At 40.2% G+C, this 20,906-nt stretch overlaps 5 protein-coding genes across 11 annotated transcripts; 3 read left to right on the top strand and 2 right to left on the bottom strand.

The window, feature by feature from the left end:
* Positions 1-267: 267 nt before the first annotated feature.
* On the bottom strand, positions 268-5,009 carry LOC140799225 (beta-glucuronosyltransferase GlcAT14A). 6 transcript variants are annotated; one of them, XM_073153421.1, is made up of 6 exons: positions 4,619-5,002; positions 4,341-4,453; positions 3,116-3,938; positions 2,269-2,344; positions 2,058-2,173; positions 268-957 (listed from the first exon to the last, which is right to left on the bottom strand). In XM_073153421.1, the coding sequence occupies exons 3-6, from the start codon at positions 3,723-3,725 to the stop codon at positions 404-406; spliced, it is 1,356 nt and encodes a 451-aa protein (XP_073009522.1). In that variant the 5' UTR covers positions 3,726-3,938; positions 4,341-4,453; positions 4,619-5,002; the 3' UTR covers positions 268-403. The 6 variants fall into 6 exon arrangements, with proteins under 6 accessions (XP_073009522.1, XP_073009525.1, XP_073009527.1 ...); XM_073153424.1 differs by having other exon boundaries at positions 3,116-3,508; positions 4,341-4,484; positions 4,619-5,000; XM_073153426.1 differs by having other exon boundaries at positions 3,116-3,508; positions 4,619-4,752.
* Positions 5,010-7,037: 2,028 nt separating this feature from the next.
* Positions 7,038-10,500, bottom strand: LOC140799251 (uncharacterized). Of its 2 annotated transcripts, XM_073153467.1 has the most exons (7): positions 10,168-10,500; positions 9,518-10,077; positions 9,115-9,294; positions 8,473-8,554; positions 8,268-8,375; positions 8,022-8,180; positions 7,038-7,388 (listed from the first exon to the last, which is right to left on the bottom strand). In XM_073153467.1, the coding sequence occupies exons 2-7, from the start codon at positions 9,773-9,775 to the stop codon at positions 7,192-7,194; spliced, it is 984 nt and encodes a 327-aa protein (XP_073009568.1). In that variant the 5' UTR covers positions 9,776-10,077; positions 10,168-10,500; the 3' UTR covers positions 7,038-7,191. The 2 variants fall into 2 exon arrangements, with proteins under 2 accessions (XP_073009568.1, XP_073009567.1); XM_073153466.1 differs by having other exon boundaries at positions 9,518-10,500.
* A 48-nt stretch (positions 10,501-10,548) lies between these two features.
* LOC140799253 (uncharacterized) lies at positions 10,549-12,050 on the top strand. Its single transcript, XM_073153470.1, has 2 exons — positions 10,549-10,786; positions 11,188-12,050. Exons 1-2 carry the CDS (start codon positions 10,549-10,551, stop codon positions 11,889-11,891), a joined length of 942 nt encoding a protein of 313 aa, XP_073009571.1. The 3' UTR covers positions 11,892-12,050.
* A 1,494-nt stretch (positions 12,051-13,544) lies between these two features.
* Positions 13,545-15,588, top strand: LOC140799252 (cysteine desulfurase, mitochondrial-like). The gene has a single exon (XM_073153469.1). It carries the CDS (start codon positions 13,751-13,753, stop codon positions 15,101-15,103), a length of 1,353 nt encoding a protein of 450 aa, XP_073009570.1. The 5' UTR covers positions 13,545-13,750; the 3' UTR covers positions 15,104-15,588.
* Positions 15,589-15,717: 129 nt separating this feature from the next.
* On the top strand, positions 15,718-20,841 carry LOC140799249 (3',5'-bisphosphate nucleotidase AHL). Its single transcript, XM_073153465.1, has 3 exons — positions 15,718-17,638; positions 19,219-19,906; positions 20,186-20,841. The coding sequence occupies exons 1-3, from the start codon at positions 17,236-17,238 to the stop codon at positions 20,487-20,489; spliced, it is 1,395 nt and encodes a 464-aa protein (XP_073009566.1). The 5' UTR covers positions 15,718-17,235; the 3' UTR covers positions 20,490-20,841.
* The last annotated feature ends 65 nt before the right edge of the window (positions 20,842-20,906 follow it).

Consider the following 20,906-nt stretch of genomic DNA (forward strand, 5'->3'; position numbering starts at 1 on the left):
TTACATTAACTCATTTAATACATCAATTCTTGTTGAGTTTTCTGATGTGACACAAATTATGTTACGTATATGTAGCTAAAATCAATTTAGTGGATACTATTAAAGGTCGAGAAAGTGAGCCTTCCCCTTCCTAGGCGGATCTCACACCCTACCAACAAATGACTGGATTTTCAAGAGATCACTAGTATCAATAATCGATCGCAACAAATGACTGGATTTTCAAGAGATCACTAGTATCATTATTAGATCAAAACATGCCACCAACAATTTTGAATGATGTGGCATCCATTTATATTATCAAACTCTAGACCGAATTTCCGTGTATTGTGCACTAGCTTTTGCTGAAAAGAAGTAAAAAGGATTTTTTTTTTTTTTAAATTGCAGTCAAATTTCCATGTGCATATCAATGGATAATCCATTCTCTCTTGGTCTGGTCATAAGGCAGTGATGAACAGCTTCTGTTGCGAAAATCTTGAGCCAACAGTTTCTTCATCAACTCTTTCAACCTTTGGGCACCTGGACCTGGGTGGAACACAGAATCATTACCCCTAGAGGCGCACAGATCTACCCCACTGTCTGATTTCCCAACACACCAAGCTCCAGGGGTGAAATGGCCATCAGACCGGCCTAAGAGTTCGTGATCAATCTTATCCAGGACTTTGTCATCCGTTGGAAATTTCCTAGCAAAGGGCGCACCACTTTTTATCATCTTGTCAAAGTCTTTGGTGGAGAGGGAGTGGGGGTGCTGCTTTGGAGGGTTGTCCCAGGAGATGTAATGAAGATCATGGCCTACTGCTGTGCTGCGGAACTCATCAGAGTTGCAGATGACTGTATGGAAATAGCCTTCAGGCGACGAGATAAAGTTGGCATAGTACATCAGGATCGATCGGGGAAGATTCTCCCATCCCCAAATGCAATACTCAAGGAACGAACGAGTCAGCATCACCCAAGCAGAACCTGGCATAAAAACCAGTGGTCCTGAGCGAGGTAACAGTATAAATAATAAAAAGAATAACAGAACTGAAACAACATCTATTACACAGATCAATCAAATTCTATAAAGTATAAATATGTGCTGCTGAAACGTGCTGAAATCCCTTCTATGGGTAGTCCGAGTGAAGAAACGTGATGGTTCAGTTGGTTCAGTTCAGCATGAACTTACACAAGTATCTATTCCATTGGTTTAACTTCATATCTTACTCTAAGATGCCATACTTGATGCTCACTAGCATTGGAAGAAATAACACTATAGTGCAGCCAGGAATCCGATAATCTCATCTAAACAGATAACGAAGGTATCACAGTGCATATACACACACAGAGCATTCTACATTATGTGTATTGAAAAAAATATTTCAAGCTTATTTAAACATATAGGAATGTATAAAAGCTAAAAAAGGTAAAGGTCGACACAAACCTTTAAGATAATAAGGAATAATACAAAAGTTTTTAGTATGTTGTTGCACCACAGGAGATAGGTACAAGTGTAATTAGTAATGAAACGATGGATAATCAAGATAAAAATGTAAATATAATGGTTAGCCATCATTTCATAGTGGTAATTGGTAAGTATGCTGCATGCATTAGCTTATCTGGAATTCCAATATAATTGTTTTCTATTAATGCCCCATATTAGTTATTTATTACCTTCTTCAGAATAGTAAACTGTTTCCTGTTTAATGTACAACTTTCAAAATTTGAAGGATCATTTGGTATAGTTAACATGGAAGCACATGGGGCCTTATATGCATCCCTCAGAGCTTATGCTCCAAGTATACTAATGACTTGTATCTACAACAACCTTTTAGGATGTTCACCCAAAGGTTATTATAATATTATCTGATAAAATCATAAAATAACATTATCAGAACAAGTATGAATAAGACTAACAGAATAATTAGTTGACTATTAGCTTTGCAAGCATCAAACTTAGCAAAACAATAAGAAGTTTTTAGCTATAAACGCACAAATAGGACAGAACAAAGTTCTACTAATTACTGGAAAAGAAAAAGAGATACAAGACAAAGTTCCGGTATATGGAATCCAAAGTAATTTACCAGTATACAATTTGAAAGATGTTGGCAGTTGCCGCCGTTCGGAAGTCACAAGAAGATTAGATTTTTTGGATAAATAAAGGCCTGGATCTACAATAATTGGCTTTGCCCTCTGAGTCCTGTATTATTAGTTCATACGAAACTGGACTTAAAACTGCATGCAGCAATATTAGGAAAGAAAAAACGGATTAAAAAGAAAATTAATTCAACTTACACTTTCCAACCAGCTATCTGCATGTGCTCTATAAAATTGAGATTTCTTGGCAAAGAAGTAAATACATGAAGTATATCTGCATGGAGAACCTCAACTAATTTAAGTCACAGAAAAAGGATGTTGCCCTACAGCAACAATAGAACTATAGGTTTTCTAATTTCTACATGCACTGGTTTAATACAAAACATTAATACATATTTATGGTTATGACTAGTAACATAAACAGATAAATAAAGAAAATGTCTGATCAATTTGCACCTTTCCACTACAGAGGCTGTAAACATACATCTGTTTACTTTTGTGAAACATAACCAACGTTTACATGACAGATGAGCAATGAAATCAGTTTTAAAGAATGTCTTCTGCTAAACTTGTTTCCTTGTTTCTTCTAAAGGGATTGCTAAACATATTATTGCTAACTCTAACTATGAGCGTTTGCTATTCAATCAACCAGGATGGTATGATTTCCATCCAATAAATGTTAAATCATCAAAGACTTTTCCCAGCAATGAAACAAACATATGCATGAGCATAATTCTGGTCATCCTTGTGGATATATTTCCATCAAGACTTCTGCCAATACTACCTTACATGAGGATTTTGATATTTTCATCCAAAATTTAAAGATTATGATTAACACCGATTTTGGTTTACACCCTCCTACGAAAGGTGCAATAATAGTGAAATATATAAAATTTTATGAAATTAATCACACTTTAGAGATGAGAAATGGTTGAGGATATAATCATATAAACACATTATTTATAGATTGTACAGTGGATAAAAGTTACTATAGCAGGGAAAGAACAAGAAGAGAGAAAATATTAGCATGCTTTTCAATACTAACCATCTTGTGTCATAAGAGGATAATCTGAGGCACTGAGATTTATGAACCAATCCCATTTCAAGTTCTCTTTCAAGAGAATGGCAATGGCATGGAGGGTACAAGCAATCATTGTTGGACCTTTGTATGTCACTAAGTTGGCTTTGGCAATCAATCGTACATTGTCAACCTCTGAAAACATGGGATCACTCTTGATATACATTGCTAAATCTATCCTTTCCCTGGGAGGAGCCTCCAGATCCAAATGCAGAATATATTGGTTCCTGGGATGATATATAGCCTGCAAAGTTCTCCTCATCCTCTGGCTATCACCCTTTGTACCAGTGATCAAATAAGCAATTCGGGGTGCCTCGGGTTCCATTAGGTGGGGATGTTCGTCCAGGGCCTTCTTGACATCTGACTCCACAAAGTAGCCATCAGGATCATCCAAGTTGGCAAAAGTAATAACATCTAGGAAGAGTGAATCGCCATGGTACTGAGACGAAAAGAGACCAAAAATGGTGGCCAAGAAAAGGGTGAAGGAAACCAGCAAGCTTGCGAAGAAGGGAAGAAGCCACCTTCTATCGCTGAAAGCCCTTGCAGGCCCGGAGTGGATACCCCCATTTTTCCTCATAACTAAATGAGCTCCAGATATATCTCCAAACCTTCACCTTCTCCAAAGAAGCATCCTTAATTCTCTGATACTACCGAGAGCATTAGAAGAGAACGAATCAATGCAACCTCCGTATATGGACAGCTGTGGATCTTTCTAAAGAGGGTGCAGATCCTTACTGAATCAAGTCAATATTATTGGATTCTCAGTGAAAACAATTCCACCGAGGAGCAACTGTGCAGCGAAAAGAGAAAAGGAGATCTTTTATTTTCCGAATTAATAGGGGCCAGAAAGATTCAAATTTTCCTATTCCAAATGATACAAATCTCAACTTTTTTTTTTTTTTAATTTACAGAATTTGAACGTGACTGATCTTCGCAAAGAACCAAACCGTGATCCAGAAAAAGAAAAGAACGAAAAGAAGGATCTATAATTTCCCAGAATTAAAGATAAAAATTTGGGGGACGGTTTGCTCCCACTGGGAGGGCTACCATCTAATCAAGAGAAAGAAAGATAATGAAAAAAGAAAGGCAGCTCTGCAACAAGAGGATCCTCCTCCAAGAGAGAAAGGGAAAAGAGGCTACAGAGAAGAACCTATTGAAAGAGGAAGAAACTGAATTGGAGTTGGACGCTTACTCGAGGAGAAGGTTAGTGGAATGCAAATATTCTCGAGGAATCTCCTGAGCTCGGTTGTAGAGCGAGCGAGCGAGCGAGAGAGAGAGAGAGAGAGGAGAGGGGAAGGAGTTGTTCTGTCAGTAAGGCAAACAATCAATAAGCACCCTGTATAAGATGAAAAAAAAGAAACTCAGATCTCTTAGAAAGAGTCTGGAAGAAGAAGGCTAGAGAAACCCTCCTCATCGAGTTCGGTGAGGGTCTTCCATGGGGGAGGTCAGGAGGAGGGTTTGATTAGGTACCTTCGATATGGCGGAGGAGACGGTAACTGACTTCGACAGCGATGACTAACTTCCAGATCGAGAAGTCGAAGACGGCGGAGCACGGCGTGGAGGCGGGTTCGGTGGCGATACCTCACCGATGTCGGTGCCGGGTATTGATGGCAAGGGTGCGGTCCTGCGGAGACGATTGGGAAATCCTCTGTTTAGTGATGAGGTTTTGGCTTGATGAAGGTTTGTTACTTGTAATTATACTTCTTCTCTAGGCTTGTTCATGGAACAAGCAATGTTTCTAATTATAAAAAAAATGGAAAAAAGAATAAAAAAAAAACAAACTAGAGGAGGAGGAGGGGGAGGAGGAGAAGCCGACAAGGAGAAACTGGAGAAAGTTTTTTTTTTTTTTGTCTCTCAATCTAATCCAGTTTTGCAATATTTAATTAGATGTAAAAAAGTTCCACAAAAAGAATAAGCTCTACTAATAGTTTTGTTATCTAGCTCTTTTTTCTCATAAAATTAAAATAGATTAATTAGCTTTGACGATGACAACAAGTTCCGCATTGAAATACTATAACGGTACCCGAAGAAATTTCATTACCTATTCGTTAATATAGCATCACAAATTACTTGAATATAGTTTTATATTAATAAATGCTTTGTCAAAAAAAAAAAAAAATGCTATGTCAAACAAAATTTCTGAAACGTCTATGAGGTCACTATTTTTTCTTTACTATATATTTTCAGTCACCCGTTAATATTCAATAATGTCTTTTTTTTTCTTATTGAGAAATAATGTCTTTACATCCTTTTGAATAAGCTCTGCTGCATGATTTAATCGTCTACCATCAAGTCGGAAGGACAAAAAGGGAAAAAAGAAGAATAATTAATGCAAATAACGTTTGCTTAAAGTTAATTGAAGAGTGTAGCAAGAAGCAATGCACAAAAGGAAAGACGCCACGATACAAAACTAGGAATAAATAATGTAATTCAAGGTTGCATCAAACTAACAAACAGTTGGATTTTTACAAGGCACAAAAACCCCGCATAAATCTGCCTACATTTTCAATTAATTAGAAATTATGTCGTTTGAGGTGAAATATATCCCAAGCAAGGCTTGGGAAGTCGAGTGAGTTTGTTGGGTGGGCCGTGGGTGCTCCAAGTTATTCGCGGCGAGCAGTTGTTAGCAGTACCAAATTGGATCCCTCCCACCGCTCCAATCGTCACATCTCACAACCACTAACCAGTAGCCACTAGGAGGGTAATCATAACAAATTTGCATATAACACTTGGTAATATCTACGCAACTTCTTTGAGATTCACAACTTATATATAACTTTACCATTCGCAAATCCTTTCTTTTTCTTCTGTAAAATAGTTCAACAAACACAGATGAAATTAGTTGAGCAACGAGAAATTTAAACAAAACTCAGGAAACTTTCTTTGCTAGATTTCAAACCAAATGATGAACAATTACAGAAACCAGAAACTCAATGAGCAACATCTATCTCACACTTTAGCAACTATAAAATAATTTATTTGCTTACGTGATAACCCACTTAGAGCAATTCTAATTGGGTTCTAAATTCTAAATTTGGAGCCGATTGAACTCTAATGGGACTCTAAATCTAATTCTAAATTTAGAGCTAAGAATAATGGGGCTCCAAATTTGAAGCCCCACCATAAAAATGGAGCCGAGCTCCGTTTGTCGTTTGTCATTTCAACTTTTTGAAAATGATAAAATTACCCACTAATTATTATATTCAATAATTTTAATTCTATTTATATCATTTATTAAATATTTTAGTTAGTTAAACTAAGTATATAATTAATTTTACTAATCAATTTATAACAAAAGTAATATCATTGAAATGAGTATAATATTAAATTATTTTTGAATTAATTTAAATTTAATTTTTTTTATTATTTATAAAAATGAGTCTAATATTAAATTATTTTTAAATTAATTTAAATTTTACCATAATATTAAACATCTAATGTTTGATAAAAATTATTTTATGTAATATAAATTTAATATTTTTAGTTAACGACATATAATGCTTATTTCGATGTTTATTTCGTGTAATATAATTTCGATGCGTTTAATTAAAAAAATAATAATTTAAAATTACTTCTGAAACTATTGAATATTAATCTTATTTTAAAAATCTCGATAAGAGTTTTATAACCCTATATTTTTTATTAAAAAATAATAACGCTAAGATGATCTATTAAATAATTTAAAATAGTTAATATAATAATATATATTATATTATTATTTTAATATATATATGAAGCCCAGTGCGTTGGAGTGCACCGAGCTCTTGCTCTAATTTTGGTTCCAATATTTGGAGTCTTTATGCAGCAAAGGCTCCAAATATGGAGCTAGCATTGGAGATGCTCTTGGAACATATTAGAACATATGGTACAATCACACAACTGCTCCGGGTTGTTCCTGACCTGCTATATTTGTTTAATTATACCCTCAAAATGGAACTCCACAACAGAAGAAAGTGCATTCAGCATAAGATGAAATCATATTTATCCCACGATTGCAGTCCTCCAATTCAAGCTTTTATTGAGTCCATTAAACACCTCCTTTATCATGGAATTAGTAGTATCTTGCCAATATGACTGCTGCTTTCCATCAGCCTGTGAGCCTCAGCTGCTTCTGACAAGGGAAAGGCCTTGTAAACCACAGGCTTCACCTTACCTTCTCCAATGGCAGGCCACACATGCTTCTCCACTTCCCTCACAATCGTGGCCTTATTCTCAGGGTTCCTGCCCCGCAGTCCAGCAGCTGCATAAAATGGTTTCAGTCAGACCAGATCGACAATAAAAACAAGAATGAGATCTGCTAGTAAATGCAAACAATTACCAAATAGCAAAGCCCCAAATAAGATGTAATCTTGCAATGAGAAAGGTTCTTCGAATTTATTTACTTGGATGAGTAATCATTGATGAATTGGCAACATAACAGAGGAAACATCCAAAATTTGACCTGTTTTGAATTTGTTACTTTCTAATAGTATAGGTACTCTAATTCAATAAAATTTACCAAAGTTATGAGCTAAACATCCGGATCAGATAAATTATGTCCAGTTACAAGGAGTAAACTAGCTATAGAGCAAAATCATGGCAAGTGAACCCAAAGGTGTGAAACATAAACAACCCTAAGAATCATGTGGCAAATCTGAAGTTGAGAAGCTTAACTATTCAAGCTTCGGTTAGTGCGGACAGAAATAACCAAGTTCTACTTCTTCTTACATGGAACAGCAGGGTGATTTAACTGATTTGAACTCGAATGCAGACAAGCATACTAAGCAAATTTCTGCAATAAAACTCCTAAGAAGCAATCAAGTTTCCAGAAAAGAAATATGTGAGACCTGTGAAAGCTAGCAGAAAAAAGAATTGAAATATGTTACTATATTACCTTGGACAGTCAAGCGCCTTGCAAGCAAACATGAGAGATTCACTTCAGTAACTGTGCCTCCCTGAAAACCGATGATGAAAAGCCTCCCATCAGTAGCTAAGCTGTCAAGATTTCGTTGAAGGTATGACCCGCCAACATTGTCCAGTATAACATCAACACCTGTATCAAAAGTCCGAACAATTTTCTTATTTCAGAAGTCTTATACTGTGAATATGCCTAGAACATGATGAATGCAAGAGAGTATACCCTTTCCTCCTGTTTCTTCTTTCACCCTTGCAACAAAATCTTCGGTCTTATAATTTATGCAGACATCAGCACCAAAATTCTTGCAGGCGGTCAGCTTTTCTTCACTTCCTGAAATTTCAAGAAAGCTCAAAATAGCAGATGAATTGTGAAATCAATTATCCATCACGCATGAAAAGTCTGTCTATTTATATCAAAACACTCAGACCTGCAGTGACAAATACCCTAATCCCAAGGTGCTTGGCAATCTGGATGGCAAAAGTGCCGATTCCACTAGATCCCCCATGAATCTGAAAATATTAAGATCTGACATGAGCAATCAAGATCTGATAGGGCCACCTGTATCCATCCTAAAACTTGCATTAAGAATGTATATTGCTTTGAGCTGAAAAATAAAACTTCTAAACACAATGGTTCCTACAATAACAATATATCTTTTTTACTTTTATTTTTCTGTCAGTCCTACGGTAGCAATCTTACCAAAGGAGATGCATTGTGGCCTTGTAAATCTGATTTTAGTCACACACCAATTTCTATATGCCAAATTGACCTCAGTGATAGCTAACTAGTTGCATATTAGAATGTCTTACAACCATTTAGTTTACCCACGAGTTACAAGCGTGTGAGTGAGTTCTTCTCATACAGTACTTTCGTCTGACGTACTCATAACTGATTTAAATCTGGCAGTTAAGCTTTGAATGGGAAAATTAAATCATGTTCCCAAGTAGAAGTGTAACACTTCATTTAATCAAACAAAAAAAGGAAAGGAAAGGAAACAAACTGAAGAAGAATATTTTAAATAGCAGACAACCGGAACAGCATTAGAATTTCGGAATTTCAAAGGAGTTACCAGGAAAGATTCACCAGTGACCAATCGGCTGGTCATGAAGACGGTGGACCAGACGGTGCACGCCACTTCGGGGAAGCTCGTTGCATCCCGCAAGGAGACACCTTGAGGAACGGGAAGCACCTGACCTGCAGGTACTGCCACTTTCTCCGCATACCCTCCTCCGCTTAGAAGAGCGCACACCTAAAATTACCCATCAACAGACACACTCACTTTCTAAATTTGAATAAAGACGGGATAAATAGGTCACTAAGTCCCCAATTTAAAATTCTTTTTTTTTCCTTCTTGTTTTCTTTCCTGTGCTTATGATCCACAAAGAACGAAACAACGCAAGAAGATGAAGAAGTCAAAGAAAAGAAATGATAACAAAGGGGGAACAAAAAAAAAAACAGGGGCCTAGACTTACTTGGTCGCCGACCTTCCAGCGGCTAGGATCAACGGAACGACCGACGGCGAGGATGGTGCCGGAGCACTCGAGGCCAGGGTAGGGGCTGGCGCCCTTGGGCGGTGGGTAAGAGCCCTTCCTCTGTACGGTATCGGCGCGGTTGAGGGCGGTGGCCTCCACCTTGATGAGGACTTCGTCATCGCCCACCGCCGGATCTTCCACCTCCCTGACCTTAAGCACTTCCGGCCCGCCGGGAGTTGTGACCACCACCGCCTTCATCTCTGATGTGTGATGGATGATCGACGAATGGACTCAAAAGCAGCACTCGGCTCCTACTAGTAGTCCAGTACTAGATGGACATTAGCCATTAGACCTTTTCCCACTCCAACTCTTCCAAGAAATTAAAGCCTGCCTACCAATAATTAACAAATAAAGCCCACGTGGCTAGCAATTGCGAAAAAGAAGCCCACATGTCAGCTAATTGGAGACATGGACAGAGGCCGCACCCGCCTCTGTACATATATTGGGGCAGACCAAAGCCCACGGGTTATTAATTCATAGTCACAGCCCAACAATGCTGTCTGCCATACAGTTCGAAAATCCTAAGCATCAATCCATACATAATTTCCTAGGAAAAATAGAAGAACAAAAAATAAAAATAAAAAGAATACCACTGACGGCCTCAATTCTTCCCCACCAAATGTTGCAAAAGAAGATAATCAAGCAATAAATTTTCAGAGAGGTTGCAACTAGGACGAGCTGCCGGATCTGGATCCATGTGGATAAGGACCTAACCAAGCACAATGTAGAGTCAGAAGCCAGCCCCAAAATTCAACGGTTGCCAAACAAGATACCATTTGCCTTCCGCTTGAAGTTTGACCTTCATCTGTATTCTGCCTAACTTGAAAGCTGGCAACTGCAGTGGATGTCAACCAGAATAACAAGCTAAAATCTACACTTGAGCATTATAAGTATGCAAGACTAACAGCCCAGTTAACTCACATCAACCAACTGATCTCATTGTCTTGGATCATTTACCTGCTCAAGTGACAATGCTGTCCAGCTTTAGCAGATGGATGGCAATTCTCTTGCTGCTCTTTGTGTTCCTTTCAACAGAAATGGAAGGAGTCTTAGGCCAGAGCACACTCACTTGTTCAAACCGTTGGAGCCCATGCTACCGCAAGGCGATCAAATGCCCCAAGGAGTGCCCACATGCAAAACCATCAAACCCAAATGCCAAAGCATGTTATCTTGACTGCTACTCTCCCAAATGCGAAGCTGTTTGCCGCGGTAAGAATCCAATTTCAGCAGTACCTACTTACTAACCTAGCCATTATTGTAGCCAAGCCACATTCCGCACAAACAACATTTGTATCTCTAAGATGACATTAAAACTTACTCTAAATGCACATACGCTCTTCAGATCTCTTCCTGTCTACTTCATGGCGTACTTAAATAAACCTTTCTCTATTGATAAGGATGTACCAACATTCCAATACCTCAAACTTGAATTCTCAAAGAACATTGTCCTTTTGAAAATTACTATTGAGTACTGACTTTTCTCAAACAACAGTATTTCTGTTCCATTGCTAAGAAGGTGAAAAAATGCAACATCTAAATATTTTTCTTTCAGTCACTTAATGCTGAGAGTGGAGATGAATCTAACAGCAAGAGCAACTACTCCATTGCAGGTCGTAAGCCGAGTTGTCATGGCCTAGGATCTGGCTGCTATGACCCTCGCTTCATCAGTGGTGACGGCATTGTGTTCTACTTCCATGGCAAAAAAGATGAGCACTTCACTCTAGTCTCTGATACCAACCTCCAAATAAATGCTCACTTCATCGGCCACAGGCCAGCTGGAAGAACTCGCGACTTCACATGGATCCAGGCGCTGGGCTTCATGTTTGATTCTCACACACTCACTGTTGAGGCAGCTCCATCAAGAGAATGGGATGATGCCATTGACCATCTACAGCTCTCATACGATGGTGAAGCCTTAATTCTCCCAGAGGGCCACCTTTCTGAGTGGAAGTCACCAGATGAAAAGCTTGTATTGGAGAAGACAGGAAGTAAAAACAGCATCATGATCACATTGGAGGGAAGGACAGAGGTGTCACTGAATGTGGTTCCAATCACCAAGGAAGATGATAAGATACACAACTATCAGTTACCGTCAAACGATTCCTTCGCACATTTGGAGGTGCAGTTCAAGTTCTTTGCCCTTTCAGCACAAGTGGAGGGAGTGTTGGGCCGAACATACCGTCCTGGATTTGTGAATACAGCAAAGCCTGGGGTGGCGATGCCTATAGTTGGTGGAGAAGACAAGTATCGAACCTCATCACTTGTATCTCCTGATTGCCAGCTTTGTTTATTTTCTCCCAAGGAAGATAACTAGAAGTAGCACAATATATGCTCAACCTACAAGTGATCAAGCTGAAGTAAATCTAAAATAGTGAAGATCCTTGACAGCAGTTAATTTCAAGTTATGGTTATGATTCAAAATAAAAAAATATATTGAATCTACTTCATCATCATTATCATCGTTTGCACCTTATTCATTGTCTTTGTCATCATCATTGATTGTCATTATCAGCTCCTGTTTGTTTCCCCCATATGGGGGTGGTAAATAGAACAGAACTGAAAACGAGAGAATTCCACAGGCATTCATATAAAATATTACAATTGGCACCTGTCACTTAACAGTAAAACAAGCTGATGGAAAATAGATAGAAATAATTATAAATTATCTATCTAAAAGCAACAACCATAATAACTTTGTGAAACGAAACATGATAGAGCAGGTTGCTTACGCTTGATATAGAAAAGCTTGCCTGCACTTGACATCTGAGTAAGAAGGCTCGACCACACGCAATATCCAAGTGAGCAATTGTGGTAACTATTTTTGATGATTAAAAGTTCAAGGAACACTCTTTGGAAGGACAAATAGCTTAACTATATAATATGATTTTTTCTATGAGAGTATAACGAGAAAACAAAAATGATCATGAACTTCTCCATAGTAGATAGTAAAGCCAACTTTTGGTTCTCAGTTATACCGCGACTTGTTTAGATATCTACTCAGACAACTAATTGTTGTCTGCCATTAAAGTTCACATTTCATTGAAATAATGCATCCATATACAATCTGCCCTGTTAATGAGATCTACCAGACACACATATATATGCACATAAAATTGCTAATCCATTACTATTTTGAAATATAGGAAAGAGATTGATGATCCTAAAATGGTCCACATAATTCTTTCTTTTTATGAAAAATAGAACAAAAACATGTATTTGAACAGGAATAGTTGGAAGATAATCTTATTGCTTACTGAATAAGTGTATACACAGGTATAGCAACCTGGTATGAGCAAATCATATCGGAAGGACAGACCATGACGACGGAGACTTTCCATCAAATATATTCACTTTTTTTTTCTTTCTTGATGCTAAGTACCCCCGTAATCTATCACGCATATTCTTATTTGGTTCAGAACCTCATACTCACAAGAAGTTCGTAATCTAGCACAGTCAAGGATTATATTTTCCGAAGAGCTCTTAGACGGTACAAATTAATGCAGAACGTTTATCCACTTTTTCAGCTGCAACAGAAGACATAGCTTACGTATTACATGAAACAAAGTGGAAGAAGTATCGGTGCGTCCCTTGGCCGCCTTGTCTAGAGAGAGTTTGGGGGAAGACCAAATTGACGCCACCGTCCGGCGGCAGCAAAGTAGACACGAACGATCCTGTAGCCTGTGGGTGGAATTTGGTATTTGAAATTTGGAAAGCAGAAAGACCCGAGAGGAGAGGAGAGGAGGAGAAGAGGAGAGGAGAGAGCGGAGGAGGGATTAATGAAATAGACAGCCCAGGCGCTCAGCCCCGTCAGTGATTGATGGATTTATAAATAATAACCCAACCTCTAGGCCCGGCCCAATTTGAGGGGGCCGGCTGTGATGCGGCGCATCTTAGTTAAATGTGCAGTCTCTGATCCTTGGTTCGTAAGATCAAAAAACAATCAATCTCTCTGCACCCGCACTCCTCGTGCCCTTTCGAACTAACCCAATCGATCCGTCTTTAAATTATTCACCATTTTCTCAACCACGTCCACCGCCTCAATCCTCATGGGTCCATAGCTATATCTATTATGCTTTATGCGGTCGTGTTGTTAATTTTGTATCTGAACTAAATTATTATATTAACATCTTCTCCCACCCAAACGGGAGCCCTATCTCGCAATCCGCCGTCTTCATGGCAGCTAAGCATCTGACCCCCTCCCGCCTACTCCGCCGCCTCAGCCTCCTGTCCGCCCGACACCTCTCCACAGTCTCGGCCACAGCGGAGCTGACGGAGGAGGACGGCGGTGCGATCTCGATGAAGGGGGTAAAGATATCGGGGCGGCCGCTCTACCTGGACATGCAGGCGACGACTCCCGTGGACCCTCGCGTGCTCGACTCCATGCTCCCCTTCTACCTCTCACGCTTTGGCAACCCCCACTCCCGCACCCACCTCTACGGTTGGGAGTCCGACGCTGCTGTCGAGACCGCTCGCGCCCAGGTCGCTGCTCTAGTCGGTGCCAACCCCAAGGAAATCTTCTTCACCTCCGGCGCCACCGAGTCCAACAATATCTCCGTCAAGGGCCTGATGCACTTCTACAGGGACAAGAAGCGCCACGTCATCACCACGCAGACGGAGCACAAGTGCGTCCTTGATTCGTGCCGTTACCTGCAGCAGGAAGGGTTTGAAGTCACCTACCTTCCCGTCCGGCCCGACGGCCTCGTCGACCTCGACCGCCTCGCCGCCGCCATCCGTCCCGACACCGGCCTCGTCTCTGTCATGGCAGTCAACAACGAGATTGGCGTCGTCCAGCCCCTGGAGGACATCGGTCGCATCTGTAAAGAGAAGGGCGTCCCCTTTCACACCGACGCGGCCCAGGCCCTTGGCAAAATCCCCATCGACGTCGAACGCATGGGCATCGCCCTCATGTCCCTGAGCGGCCACAAGATTTACGGACCCAAGGGCGTCGGTGCCCTCTACCTCCGCCGCCGCCCTCGCGTCCGGGTCGAGCCCCAGATGAGCGGCGGCGGACAGGAGCGAGGAATCCGGAGCGGCACTGTTCCCACTCCGTTAGCTGTGGGCATGGGCGCTGCATGCGAGATCGCTGCTGCGGAGATGGACTACGACTCGCGCCGCGTTGCCGCCCTACAGGAGAGGCTCCTCAATGGCATCTGCTCCCGGCTCGACGGTGTAGTCATCAACGGCAGCGTGGAACACCGGTATCCGGGGAATCTCAACCTCTCTTTTGCGTACGTCGAGGGGGAGAGCCTGCTGATGGGGCTCAAGGAGGTTGCTGTGTCGAGCGGGAGCGCGTGCACCAGTGCCAGCCTCGAGCCATCCTACGTGCTGCGGGCACTAGGCGTGGACGAGGACATGGCCCACACCTCCATCCGCTTCGGGATTGGCAGGTTCACAACTGAGGCTGAGATCGACCGTGCAGTGGAGCTCACTGTGCGGCAGGTGGAGAAGCTCAGGGAGATGAGCCCCCTCTATGAGATGGCCAAGGAAGGCATTGATATCAAGAAAATCCAGTGGGCGCAACACTGAGAGGAAGACGTTCTATACAGGGGATCTCTTGCCTATAGCAAGCAGTAAGTATTATACTGTTTATTGCAGGGATTTGATAAATAAACAGGTCACCATACCAAAAAAGAAAGATAAATGGGAGTAGAAGACTACAGTGCGGGGAACTTAGAGCGAATAATACGCTTTCAAAGTCTGCTATCTTTTTCTTCATATCCAGGTTGTGGATTTTTCTCTTCTGTCTGTCCTGTTCTTTTAGCGCTGAGGTTTTTCATTAAACATAGAACATGGCCGACTGGGATAATATCTTGGTATGCTAAAGGTCATTCTTCTCTTGGTGTCCAAGCTTTGTGAGTTGAAGTTTCTTTTGGCCCCCTCCTTGCTTCTTCTTCAATAGATTGTAAGTATCCAAAATGTATCCCTTCTTTTAAAGAGGTAATTAGGTAGATATCTTATAGTTTAATTTATCTTAGGAATTGGCTTTCAATGGAATTGTTGATTTATCTTTACGATTTTTGGTACACACTAGCATATATGGATTTGGTTCATGAGGCATCCTTGATATTAGCTCTCATTATCTTATATTTGTTATACATTTGTGGGACGCTTCACTTTATTTTATTTTATATGTATATGAGTTCAGTGGAGTCAAATATCTCCAAGCTAATCAGAGTTATGATATCTCTGGCATGCTTTGCTACTTAATCGTCAGCATGTTTCGTGATATCGTAATGCTTCTTTCTTTGTTTTACTTTGCTGCATAAGTTTTTTCTTTGTTGAAGTTGGTGCTTGTCATATTTAGGACAGGTCACTCAGTTGGACATTTGGTTAATTTCCCAGAGTGAGATATCTTCTACATTGCCCATACAGTTCTTTTGGCTCACTTCAAGTATTCATTTTATTGATCCTTCGTTAAAAATTTGTTTGAAGTTCTCTTTTAGAATTTTGTAGAGCGTGTGTTTATGCATGTTTATTCTTTTCTTCTGCAATCTTTCTGCTGAATCAGTGACATGTATGCTGCAAGTCAAGTATTTTTTACAAGGCTTTGATAGTGTCTTTAAACTGTGTAGGCAGTTTTTACATCTATTTTCCTTAACATTAATGGAAGACTCCAATTGTGCGAATTTCTCCGAGTGTTGTTGGAGTCGTACAAGTTTTGTATTGATGATTATAGGACAGGTTTGTATGAGACCTGAGGATGTAACTTAGAATGGGCTGTCAGAAACAGGTTTGCTTTTGGTTGGAGCTATTGGAAGTTGCATGCTCTAAATGAGCAAAGTCAATTCATGATCGGTGCTGTACTAATCTTTAATATTGTAAGAAAGCAATACCTATGTAGTTTGGTAGAGTATTCTTATAAATATTGCATTACATCATTCTGGACAACTGAATGCAGAGATGCAGCTTGAAATAATTTTATTAAAACTAGAGTGTAGGGTTGTCTGACAGTTATCGCATCGAGTCTGAGGAGAAACTCTTTTAAGGGGCATAATTAGATAGGTTAGAAGCATGATAAGGTAAAGCATTTTCCCTATCTGCAATTTGGAGTACTTTTAAGTTGTTTATTTTTTGGTTAAAGAATTATCCTATGTTACGGGCACAGCAATAGCATCTTGATTGGTAAATGCAGTGGGGGCATTCTCCGTATAAAAAATTTAATGGGGGTTGCGTCCACCAGTGCAGAGATGCTCATGTAATCACTTCTTCGTTTCCTTTCTCGGAAGAATATGATTGTAAATTTGCAATTATTGTACATGTAATATCTACGTGGCGGTTCCTAACCCGTCAGAATGGAAGTGCCTCTCAGGTAACATACATATATGGATATGAATACCTGAACCGAGTATCGATTGCAATCTCGACCGACCGCACCCACCGACCGAGGGAGGGAATCAAATGAGGTAAAAAAAAAGGGAATGAAGTCAAACCAGATATATGCTTAATGCAAATCATTTATAAAAATGCAAAATATAAAAAGGGAGAGGTATGCGTCTGCGTCTGCGTCTGCGTCGGACAGAGAGAAGAATACGATGGTGGTGTGACGAGACTCTTCCAAGTAGCAAGGAGATCTAAGATTAGAGAGAGAAGGAAGGGAACGAAGCATCCATCCATCTATCCAGTCGACAAACATCCACCATCTTATCTACTTTAATCGGATGGCTGCCCTCATTCTTCCTACTCTTCTTATAGTCTCCCCTCGCAGTCGCACCCATCACTCCCATTCTCAATCCAAGGTTGGACCAAATTTGCGCATTCCATTTCCAACCACCTTCCAACACCAGCATCGAGGCCGACGTTTTCTCCCTTTAGCTTCCGCATACCCTTTGTCCTTCTCCTTCCACCCTCACCCTCCTCTCGACTTCTCCCTAATCGGTCGTCCGCCGGCCTCTCCTCTTGTTGGGATGGGGGAGGACGACAAGTACGCCAAGGAGATGGATGTGGCGGTGAGAGTGGTGCAGATGGCCTGCTCCCTCTGCCAGAGGGTCCAGGACGGCCTCCTCCAGAGGAACCACGACCAGATCAAATCCAAGGACGACGACTCCCCCGTCACCGCTGCTGGTACACCCTCCTCTCCTCTCTTTTGAGGGTTTCGTGTTCCTTTTCCTTTTTTTTTTTTCTTTATCCAACTTGAAGCTTGTGCTATTGGTTGTCTCGTTCTGCTTTATTTATTCTCATTTATCATTAATTTAATGGTTTCTTTTATCTCTTTCTTTAAAAAACCAAAGTGAAAGCGAAAAAAATATATGCATTTTTTTTAAATATACTGTAGAGTGTAGATATTTTGTTACACGCATCCTCCGTTATCTTATCCAATTGATTCGCTAGAGTAACTACCTCCCTTTGGAAGAGGCAAAAGCCCACGTTTGTTTGCTTGTCGTTCCAAGCCTCCTTCACCTCTTCTTGTTCCTCTTCTTTTCGCCACTACCCTTGATCATGCTTTGCTAAGACCCGATGACCATGGATAGCATTTGATCATGCTTTTCACCACACCTCTTAACATCCAATATACACTGTGAACACTTGGATTTGATAACTTGGAGTAGATTGAGGCGAATGAGAGAAAATGCTCCATATAGCCAATCCCAAATAATTTGAGCTTGAAAGGCTTGATCATTATTGTTGTACAATTAGTTAAGGCAGTAATTTCCTCTTCTGGGGAACGTCGGCAGGTAAGTTGATCAGAAGTACACTTGCAAGTTACTTTAGTTGATATTTAGATGGCTCCTGCAAGTACAGTTTAGTTAGTATCAGGGACGTCTTAACTAGGTATAAGTAGTTGATAGCAGACAAGTTCTCCTAGTTAGATTAAGTTATTCTGATGTACAACTATATTATACGTGAAATATTCTACATTTTGCAAGGGGTAACTGTTTATGTACCTCAAGTAATGCTTAGGAAATAGCAGATTACTATCTCTTAAACATGTGTTCCTTCTTTTTATATCTATATATGTTGATTGATATTGACTCAGTTTACACTTCATTTCCTATGTTCAATCTGCTGATCTTGCTAATCTGTGAAAATTTTGGCGTGCAACTGTTTGATGTTGTCATGTAGTCTTGGTGAATGCTTGAATCATTGCAACTTGCTCTCTCTCTCTCTCTCTCTCTCTCTCTCTCTGTTTACTAACAGAAATAAAATAGTATAACATTCTCTGCAGAGAATGATAGTGTTTTCATCTACAAGTATTATCCATTATACCTCTGTTGCTCCATTTCATGCTCCTCCAATGCAGTTACACAAATAGCAGATTAGTCTCGAAACTGCATTCTGCAGAAACTTCCAAACAAAAATGAGATACCACTCCATAACAATGCTAATATCTACTTTGCTTCCTCCTTAATTCTCCTCCGAGCTAATTGGGGATTTCTATGCTCTGGCTGTAATTGCTCTCTTTATCCTTTTTGTTGTTTCCTACCCGTGCTGACCTCAGCAGAAGCAGAGCGTTCTAGCAGTGTACAAGACTCTTTCTTTTCCTTTATATTTAAAAAAAAAGATTCTCCTATTTCTGTCGACCCATATTACCCGTAATCATGTTTCACTTCTTCTATCTTTTCTCTTTTGAAACTTGAAATAAATTTGTAATGTAAACAACATTTCCTACGTGTAGTAGCTTTTAATGATTAATTTGTGAACAGATTGGGGTGTGCAAGCAACTGTAAGTTGGGTCCTTTCAGAGTGCTTTGGCAGTCAAAGCATATCAATTGTTGCTGAAGAAGATGATCAGACACTATCTAGTAAGGACTCCACTGCCTTGCTGGAATATGTTGTTAGTATTGTGAATAGTTGCCTAGTAGAAGCTCCCAAATACGGTTTGAGAGGTCCTGAAAAAGAACTTGGAACTGAAGAAGTTCTTGAAGCTATACGCAAATGCAACTCTCCCGGTGGTCCGAAGGGAAAATTTTGGGTCCTTGACCCTGTTGATGGTACTCTAGGTTTTGTACGTGGCGATCAATATGCTATTGCTCTTGCCTTGGTAGAAGATGGAGAAGTTGTACTAGGGGCACTTGGATGCCCGAATTATCCAATGAAAAAGGAATGGCTAAACTATCACCAACGCTATTATAGGCTGATGTCTAAGTTGTCTCCTCCCTTACCTGGTTCCTGGCATAAAGGTTGTGTTATTTTTGCTCGAAAAGGTAGTGGCCAAGCTTGGATGCAACCGTTAGTTCATGACTTTGGACAACTTGATCAGCAAAACTTTGCTAGGGTAATTGGAGTATCATCTATCAGTGATCCTGCTTGTGCAACTTTTTGTGAACCAGTTGAGAAGGCCAACTCAAGCCATTCATTTACTGCAGGATTGGCTCACAGCGTAGGAGTGAGGTAAATAGCCTTCAGTTCTTGTCTTCTATCTGTTGCCACATGAATCAAGTCCTTTAATTTGAACAGCAGTACACGTGTTACTTCTGGTATAATCTCTTAATTTGGCCATGTTTCAGTAAGTGATCATTTGTATCTGATATGATGAATTGATGAGACATAGTCCAGATTATATTAAACCAGGAAAGATGAATACGCTATTGGGAAAGTGTGTTCATTCACCTTTGTCCGTAAATATGTGGTGTTTGCTCAAGAACCTTTTACTTTCTTCTCCATTTGCAGAAAGCAGCCATTACGTGTTTACAGCATGGTGAAATATGCTGCTATAGCACGGGGAGATGCAGAAATCTTTATGAAATTCGCAAGGGCTGGGTACAAAGAAAAGATATGGGATCATGCTGCTGGGGTGGTCATTATACAAGAAGCTGGTGGAGTGGTCACAGATGCTGGGGGGCGCCCACTGGACTTCTCCAAAGGTATATATTTAGAAGGTCTAGATCGAGGCATAATAGCTTGTTCTGGAGCATTATTGCATGAAAAGATCATCCAGGCAGTTGATGCAAGCTGGGACTCGTCCAATCTGTGACAAGTAACTGATGTTAACTTTGATTTGGAATCACCTATTCTGGTGAACAGCAGAGTGAGGGTGACGAAGAAGAATAGAACTTGCTTTTGCATCCAATTTGCAGATTCTCTCAAGAGAAGCAGATAAGAGTACAAGTGACTATATTTTCCTTTGCCTTACGCTACGTGAGAGTTTTACATGTTCCTCCCTTCTGCGATCTTACAATTACAATTAGGTATAATATATATTTGTACCACTGCATGACGACTGTAGAAAGTTGCATGCCAACAATAAAGAAACTGAAAAATAATGTTGAAGGGAAGCTACATCCAATCTACAGTTGGAAATACATACATATATGTGGTGTTACTCATCTCGATTTCTGCTTCAATCACTTTGAATGGTTATGTAGAGAAATACTACAACACGTCACAATAG

The sequence above is a fragment of the Typha latifolia genome, chromosome 12 (genome assembly GCF_019914945.1).
Source record: "Typha latifolia isolate L0001 chromosome 12, TyphaL0001v2, whole genome shotgun sequence".
In the NCBI taxonomy this organism is placed as follows: domain Eukaryota; kingdom Viridiplantae; phylum Streptophyta; class Magnoliopsida; order Poales; family Typhaceae; genus Typha; species Typha latifolia.